The 9,544-nt window shown below is 35.7% G+C and overlaps 1 protein-coding gene across 1 annotated transcript; it reads right to left on the bottom strand.

Annotated features, from left to right (window-relative positions):
- Positions 1–7,044: 7,044 nt before the first annotated feature.
- On the bottom strand, positions 7,045–8,146 carry LOC113078536 (putative nuclease HARBI1). Its single transcript, XM_026250833.1, has 3 exons — positions 7,391–8,146; positions 7,219–7,318; positions 7,045–7,063 (listed from the first exon to the last, which is right to left on the bottom strand). Exons 1-3 carry the CDS (start codon positions 8,058–8,060, stop codon positions 7,045–7,047), a joined length of 789 nt encoding a protein of 262 aa, XP_026106618.1. The 5' UTR covers positions 8,061–8,146.
- Positions 8,147–9,544: the final 1,398 nt, after the last annotated feature.

Genomic DNA, 9,544 nt, shown 5'->3' with positions numbered 1-9,544 from the left:
ATACAGGTATTCAAGGGCAGGCTCTAAGATGGTTTAGATCCTACCTGTCTGATCGCTACCATTTTGTTTACTTAAATGGGGAGTCATCTCATTTATCACCAGTAAAATATGGAGTGCCACAAGGATCCGTCCTAGGTCCCCTTCTATTTTCAATATACATGTTGCCCCTTGGTAATATTATTAGAAAATACAGAATTAGCTTCCACTGTTATGCTGATGATACTCTGCGATATATCTCAACGAGACCAGATGAAACTTCCCAATTATCTAAGCTAACAGAGTGTGTTAAAAATGTAAAAGATTGGATGACAAATAATTTTCTCCAATTAAATTCGGATAAGACAGAGATATTAATTATTGGACCAAAAAACACTACACAGAATCTTGTAGATTACAATCTGCAACTAGACGGATGTACTGTTACTTCCTCTACAGTCAGAAATCTGGGTGTTATATTAGACATCAATTTGTCTTTTGAAAATCATATTTTCAATGTTACAAAAATTGCATTCTTCCATCTTAGAAACATTGTCAAGCTACGAAACATGTTATCTGTTTCTGATGCAGAAAAGCTAGTTCATGCATTCATGACCTCTAGACTGGACTATTGTAAGGCACTTCTAGGTGGTTGTCCTGCTTCGTCAATAAACAAGCTACAGGTAGTCCAAAATGCAGCAGCTAGAGTCCTTACCAGGTCAAGAAAATATGATCATATTAGCCCAATTTTACAGTCTCTGCACTGGCTACCTATTAAGTTCTGTAGCAGTTATAAATTATCATTACTTACCTATAAGGCCCTAAATGGTTTAGCTCCTGCGTACCTAACTAACCTTCTACCAAGCTACAACCCATCACGCACCCTAAGGTCACAAAACGCTGGACTTTTGGTAGTTCCTAGGATAGCAAAGTCCACTAAAGGAGGTAGAGCTTTCTCACATTTGGCTCCCAAACTCTGGAATAGCCTTCCTGATAATGTTCGGGGTTCAGACACTCTCTCTCTGTTTAAATCTAGATTAAAAACACATCTCTTTCGCCAAGCATTCAAATAATGTATCTTTTAAATTGTGAGTGTAGTTGCATCTGATCAAAGGTGCATTTTTATTCATTAGCTTGGGTTAAACTAATTTTACTTTGTTGGATCAGCAGCTACGCTAATGATGTCTCTATTTTGTTTCTATGTTGCGTGGTAACTAAGATTTACACAAGCTCCAGTCTAGATCCAGAACACCTGAGAAGAGATGATGCTGACCCTCAGAGGACCCCAGATGATGCTAACCTTGAATCAACAAACAGAACTAACAATTATTGCTACATGTGTGACTGCATCATATAATAACTATTAATTAATAATATTGATAGTTCATCGTCTAGCTGACTACGTCTTGTATTATTATTTTATTTTTTATTTTTTCTAAAATCCTGTCAAACGTGCACAAACTACTAGCTACTACTAAATATTGTAGAAACATAATTTTCTGTAAAGTTGCTTTGAAACGATTTGTATTGTAAAAAGCGCTATACAAATAAACTTGAATTGAATTGAATTGAATGATGTTGAATAATTAGTGCTCATACAAGCTTGGACATGGAAACACATTCCTACGTCACTCGCAACTTATGCCACAAAGTGGATTGTGATTTAAATATCACAATATCCAGGAAAACAAAAGTAACCTGCACCATGTGATTATTATTATTTAAAAAAAAAAAATTTATTTGGCATGCAATTACAAACACTGAAGCTTTAGTTTTGACATTAAAAATCCACATGCATATTCCTAAACAATCTGCTCATCTAAAATGCTTGAAATATTGAATCGTTTAGTTCATTCTGCTATGTACAATGCTTTGGCAATATGTATCCTATGGAATTATTATAATTATAAATCAATAAATAAAAATGCAAAATGAATATTATTGCCTAACATTTAAACATAAATAGCTCTATGAAATGAAAAGGCTACGCTTTCTTTAACCCTCTGCAATGCACTGTATCAATAATGCAAGTTTGTGATTGCAAATAAGTGCAGTGTCTCGTGAGTGTAACTCCCGCTGAATTGACATTTGATATGAATGTGTCTCGTGAGTTGCAGTCGGAGTTAGAGCCGCGAGACATACAGTGGATTGCTTGAGGTAGATGTTGTGTTTTGTTAGTAAGTTTTTCATTATATTACTTGCGTTGCCTCCTTCGTTCACTATTACACTACTGCATATTTTGCATCTGACACTGGTGTTGCTTAGTTTTGTAACAAGAGCCCACACTTTCGAATGTTTCACTTTTGCTGCGATAATTGACAGCATGCAATGTAGTATATTGTCTGTAGTCTGATCTGATCTGTGATATAAGATTTTGACCATATTGCCCATCTAAGTCATTCATCCCACACTAATTCATTCATCAACAGTGTCGCCTCGCCTACTCTGGCTCGAGGTAAAACACGCCCTCCTCATTACCCTATGTACCAAGAAATGTAGAAATAAATAAATGTGGAAATAAATATCTAAAATATATACATTTGAAAATAAATAAAAGTGTAAATAAATGTGGAATTTAATAAAAATACATAGGAAATAAAATTATAAATAAATATTTATTTTTTACTTTTATTTATATTTGCTTTTTTACTTTTTTTTTTGTTCATTTATTTATTATTTCTAATTATGTCGGCTTTGACATTCCATAGTATCTAATTATAACTTGCCAATAAAGCAATATGAATTGAATTAAGTATTATTAGCGGTAAAACACACCCTCTTCATTACCCTATGTACAAAGAAATTAAGAAATAAATACATGTGAAAATAAATAAATATGGAAATAAATATATAAATGTGAAAATAAATAAGTGGAAATAAAAAAATGTGGATTAAAAAAAAACAAGGAAATAAAATTATATATATATATATATATATATATATAGACATTCCATAGGATCTAAGTATATAATGCCAATAAAGCAATGAGAACTGAAGTAAGTGTTATTAACAGAGCTGGTTATTGCAGTCCCTACTAGCTCTCTGAATAAATTTTTGTTTTATTATTTGTGATTTAGTTTATAAGCTAATTTGTGTTTTATTCTTTTTGACACCAGCTCATCTGTGAACTTTCATTAGCATGATAAAAAAGGTTTTAAAGTGTTCATTTGCATAACATCCTGACTTGCTGTAACACCAATTAGGATAAATAAATTATATTATAAATTATAACTACATAAAAATATTAATGTAGTCAAACACTGAAATTCTTAGGAAATTTCACAAATAATTACAAGGAAGCAAGTAATAGATTGAATTAAATATGACATTTTAACTGAAATTATATTTTTCTTGTAACAAATAACTCCAATAATGTTTGTATTTACAACATATAATTATTTTGCAGTGTAAGGGGTTCTTTTAAATCAATCTGCACAATAAAATCACATATCTTGTTAAATCAACTGTAATACTTACTAGGGCTGGGCGATATATCTAACGATATGATCATGCGCATCTAATCAGTAAAGCTGCTTCCGTGATCACCGCTAAAGTCGCCATCACCTGCTTATAATTGGAGTGGCATTTAATAGACAGCAGAGGTGGGACTTTCAAGTCACAAGCAAGTCTTCAAGTCATATCCCAAGTCCTCAAAGGGTTAAAGTTAATGAGATAATTAAGTGACTAATTAAATGATGATTGTACATTAGTGATGAACATCTGCTGTTAACAATCAACATCACTGAAGTAAAGAGAAACACAAGAACTACAACTGCATTTAGCCACAGCCTTCAACTGAAAAAAAAAACACTATGCCACCATAATTGTGGTCAGGGTTTGCTTTAGGTAGTCTCTTGACCCTTTTACTAATTCAAAGCAATTTGATTCAAAACAACTTCAACATTGTTTTTGCAACAAACATGTGTGCATTGTTGAATCAAACCTTGTAGTGACAGATGATCTTATGCTTTTTCTGCTTATAACTCATGTTGACTTGGACATCATGAGATAGTCTTCTTTGGATTGTTGACTGACATTCAGCTTTTACCAGAGTTGGGACTTTCAAGTCACAAGCAAGTCTTCAAGTCATATCCCAAGTCCTCAAAGGGTTAAAGTTAATGAGATAATTAAGTGACTAATTAAATGATGATTGTGCATTAATGATGAACACCTGTTGTTCTTGAGAATTACAGAGGATCATATGTTGATGTTTTATTGGTTAAAGTGATGCAACCATAATGGAGATCAGTGTGTGCTTTAGTGGGGCTCTTGACCCTTGACTGTCATGTTAGATCTCTTTATGTAGCATTGCATGTGGTGCTGTAAAGCAGCGAGAAGAAATTAATTAATGCATACATGTTTGTTGCGAAAACAATATTGCAATTGTTTTGAATCAAATTAGTTTGAATTAGTAAAAGGGTCAAGACTACTTAAAGCAAACCTTGACCACAATTATGGTGACATAGTGTTTGTTTTTTTTCGTTTACTTTTTTTTCAGTTGAAGGCTGTGGCTAAATTCAGTTGTAGTTCTTGTGTTTCTCTTTACTTCAGTGATGTTGATTGTTGACAGCAGGTGTTCATCACTAATGCACAATCATCATTTAATTAGTCACTTAATTATCTCTTTAGCTTTAACCCTTTGAGGACTTGAATATGACTTGAAGACTTGCTTGTGACTTGAAAGTCCCAACTCTGATAGACAGAGCCGTAGATCGCTGACAAGCCACTCCATATCGCGTTCATTATCGAAGGCGATTCATCTGCGATAATGAACGCGATATGGCGTGGCTTGTCAGCGATCTACGGCTCTGTCTATTAAATGCCACTCCAATTATAAGCAGGTGATGGTGATTTTAGCGGTGATCACGGAAGCAGCTTTACTGATTAGATGCGCATGATCATATCGTTAGATATATCGCCCAGCCCTAATACTTACCTCACGTTTTTCTTTTTTTTGCAACAGTAAATCGCACCAGCAGCAGCAGCAGCAACAGCCACACACAGAACAGCAATAACTATTCCTGCTACAGCACCTGAAAACAAACTTGAATCTGAAACAAAGACAGACAGTCAGTCATTATTACTGCCTGGATTTAAAAATACTGACCTGCATTTTAAAATTCCTCAAGGTAAAGTGTAATTATACTCACCAACGACTGAAACACTGAAACTTTTCACACTGGTGATGGTAATGCTGCGATGACGACGACGGTGAATGCTGAAGCTGCTGCTCCTGATCTGTAGTGTATATTCTCCAGAGTCTGTGGTTCTGGTGTTCATGATGGTCAGAGATCCAGTCTGATGATCCAGCTTCAGTCTGTCTCTGAATCTCTCTTTACACTCATCATCTGCACAGATCTTACTCTGATCTCCAGTGATTTCAGTGATGACAATGTCATTAAAATACCACGTCATCACATTATATGCTATTCTTCCTACGGCAGGATCCAAAGTGACAGATTCTCCCTCCTTCACTGACTTTGTCACTTCTTCTCGATCAGCAGCAGGAACATCTGAAACACAAACCAACAGATGATTGGAGGATCTTTTGCGGAAGAAAAACATCACACAACTCTTTGCTTTATATCAAACGGTTTTAAAGGTGTAAACTATAAAATCAACACAGCAGATGTTTAATATGATCTATGTACTGTATATGAACATGAATGTGTATGTAATATTACAGCTGTGCAATTAATAAAAAAACAAGTGCAGTTATTATATTTATTTATTATAACCATCAATGTGGAGACACAAAGTAAACAAGTGATTCCATGTGCAGCAATGAATCAACATTAATTATTATGATTATGATATAAAGGGAAATCATAATAACAGCAATTAGCATACAGGAAAACAGAATAAAAAGATCTGAGCGTCACTGATATAATATACACAAACTCATTTATAATCTGTGTGAAGATCAAATTCTGCTGGATTGGTTTATTCTTGGAAGTTGAAAACTTGGCCTTACATATATACAACAAATGAGGTACATATATCTTGAAAAATTGTTTTTCCATGTTGTTTCATATTCTGAATTGCATATTTTATCTGTAAAACACTTTGGGTCTCATTCATGAAACATTCGTAAATATACGAGTAAATATCTGAGTGATTTGCGCGTAAAGAGAACTTCCCGAAAACTCTTCTCCTGATTCACAAAAACTTCGTAAACGTCAGATGTGATAGTGAAATGTGTGTGTGTGTTAATGAATTCCAATCAGTCGTAAATGGGACGCGCGTGCACGCTCACTCTCAATTACCATAAATCCTGCTCATTATATCCGACTGACAACTATATATGGGCATCATATTATGACACCAAACGAAGGATTTCAACATGTCTTCTCAAAAGCGAATGAAAAAGAAAAATGCAGCAGAAATTGAAGTTTTGTTATCGGAAGTTCATTCAAAACTCCACATTTAGTTCACTTCGGAAAAATCGTATTCAAACTGGAGGAGGACCACCATCATCATCGAGCATATCTCCATGCGATGAACGCATCATTAGCGTTATTGGCGAAACCTCTCTGTCGGGAATAATTCCCGATGGTGACAGTGATGAAACCCCTTTGCAGGAAAGCACTTCAGCACAATCAAATGGTAAGGCTTCATAATTTTTTTGGGGCCAGCTGACATGGTAAAATAAAAAATAATTTTAGAGGAAATACACAAAACGGTTTACATTTGAGCAGATTTTACTTTTTTGTAAAGACAGACAAATGCCAACTGTGTCCGCCCGTGAGACCACCGAAGCATCCCGCAGTGTTGCCTCTGCACAGAAGATGGCTTTAAGTCAGGAAGTGCTGGATAAGCAAGACAAATTTGTCAAGCTGTGGTGGCAATAAATGACACATTAAAAGAAATAAATGTAAGCCTACGAGAAATATGTGATGCTATTTAACATAAGAAATAAAGTTTACTGAAACTATTTTGTGTGCATGCTTTTTAATGCATACATACTCTTACAAACGTAGAATTAGTTCCTGTCGCTTTGCAATTGCAGCACAAGATATGTCTATGTGTCGGATAGGCAACCTTGGAGGCACCATACCATGATCAGGTCTAATTATATCCTCTGGGTCTGGCAGACCATATTCCATGGCAATGTTGTGTAGAACGGAGCAGGCCATTATTATTTTCCAAACCTTTTCTGGTCTGTATAACAGTGTACCACCTGATGTGTCCAAACACCGCCAGCGCCCCTTTAAGATACTGTTTGTGCATTCAATAACTGACCGAGATTTTGCGTGTGCTTCATTGTATGCCATCTCCTGACGGCTTTGGGGATTTATCAACGGGGTCATAAGCCATGGTGTCAGGGGATAACCATTGTCACCTGAGTGTAGGGGAGGGGAGGGAAAGTGTCAAATATTTGTCAAATGTTGTGAATAAATAAAATTGTACATACCAATTAGCCATCCGTCTGTTAATGCACCACTGTCCAAACGTCTAGCAACTGAGCTGCTCCGAAGAATTAAACTATCATGCGTACCACCCGGCCAGCGGGCCACTACATTAAGTAGCGCACATTTAGCATCACAAATTAGTTGCGCATTGATGGAATGATAGTTTTTCCTATTTAGAAATGGAAATGCATCATGTGATGGCACCTTAATGCGAATGTGTGTGCAATCAATTGCTCCTATCACGTTTGGCAGGTTTGCAATAGCAAAGAATCTTTGCTTCACCTCCAACTGATGGACAAGGTTATAGGGGAATTTTATATATTGGGGCATTAGCCCTACTATGCAATCAAGAACATCTGGGATGATGCGACTCATGGATGACTGAGATATCCCTGACCTGTCTGCAATCTCCCGCTGGAATGTTCCTGTTGCCAAAAAACCAAGCACAGACAACACCTGCAAGTGTGCTGGAATGCTGTGGGACCGTCTAGTTTGCCTTCTAAGATTGTCCTCCAATATATTGCATAAATGCAAAAGAACCGGTCTGGGTAGCCTGAAACGACTAATTAACCAGTCATCATTCTCGGCAAGTAAGTCTGCGCGGTCTCTGAAAATACGCCTTTTGCGCAGCGCTCTATCTGCCAAATCTAGCAAAAGCGCTATATCAGCCATCTTAAATGTTTCTTGTTATGCCTGATTTTGGCCATTTTATAGGAAACAATTTCCGTAACAATTAAGGGGCTATTAGTTTGCCCAGAAAGCAATTAATTATTTCAAGTGTTCCGTTTGCAGATCCTATTACTAGCTCTCATAATAAAAGTAAAAAGAAAAACCGTAGGCCTATGTAATTACTATATATAATATTTTTTTCAAAATGCTGTGTAAATATGTACCCGATTAAGGTGAATTAAAATGCAGCCGTATTAATGAGCAAAACGTTCAGACGTTAAACGCACTATTTACGCGTGGCTGGGAGCAGGTGTAGATTTCTTTCGTACCAACTAACATTTGGAAAATACGAACGTTTTAATGAATCCGAAGATTTACGCCAAAACCACTTTACACGCGATTTACACAAAAATTCGTTCTGCTCGTGTTTCATGAATGAGACCCATTAATCATATTGATTTGATTTCAAACTTCAGATTGATGCAATTGAACGTGCAGTTAACCACCGTTAGCAAAAAAAAAAAAAGTAAAACAAAAAATCCTGTCAATATTCAAACTAACGATAACTCACGTGATTTTTTGTTTTAGCAAAGTTTCAGCTCAACTTTGAACAGCTGCACCTAAAAAAACACTTTCTTCATGGTAAAGTTGGGAATTTTTATTATTATTATTATTAAACCAATTCAATCAAATATTATTATTTTTTTACTTTGACAGAAATAAATGTCAAAAGGACAAACAACAACAACGTTTGGAACAGCCAGTTCTTGATAAACAGGAGTTTGTGTATAAATATCATTATCTTCATAATGCTTCTATTCTTTTGAAATATCCAATGTAACCTTAACTGTTTTGGTTATTTTTAGTCTGGGACTTGTGTCTAAATGACTCACCACAGACAGAAACACTGAAGCTCTTTACACTGCTGCTACTGCTGTTGATCTGTAGTTTGTATTCTCCAGCATCTGTGTTTCTGAAGTTTCTGATGGTCAGAGATCCAGTCTGATGATCCAGCTTCAGTCTGTATCTGAATCTCTCAGTTCCTTCATTACACTCAACATCTGTACAGATGAGATCTCCAGTGATTTGAGCGATGCGAGTGTCACCATAAAACCATTTAATTCTGTCATTTTGGTTTGTTTTTACATCAGTGTTTAGAGTTACTGAATCTCCCCCATCACACACTCGTCTCTATCCGCACCAGACGCACCTGAAAAGAAATAAACTGATAATACTAAATTACATTTGGGATAGTAGAACAAAAATATACATCAAGAAAATGCTGTGAAAATAGTTTCTATGTAGTTGATAAAGATTGACCCTTTTAGATATTTTATAGTTTTGGAAGCCGTTGTTGCATGTATTTAGTCTACCCACACATTTCAACAGCACGACCCATGTTGGTAGCTAAAAAACTATCCCCCTAGTTTTGTGAAACAAAAGTAAGCTATTTATGTACAAGATATCCAACCTGATGCTAACAAATT

This window comes from Carassius auratus, unplaced genomic scaffold, assembly GCF_003368295.1.
Source record: "Carassius auratus strain Wakin unplaced genomic scaffold, ASM336829v1 scaf_tig00025933, whole genome shotgun sequence".
Lineage (NCBI taxonomy): Eukaryota > Metazoa > Chordata > Actinopteri > Cypriniformes > Cyprinidae > Carassius > Carassius auratus.
The sequence above is the reverse complement of the archived record's forward strand: the minus strand, read 5'-3'. Positions and strand labels throughout refer to the sequence as shown.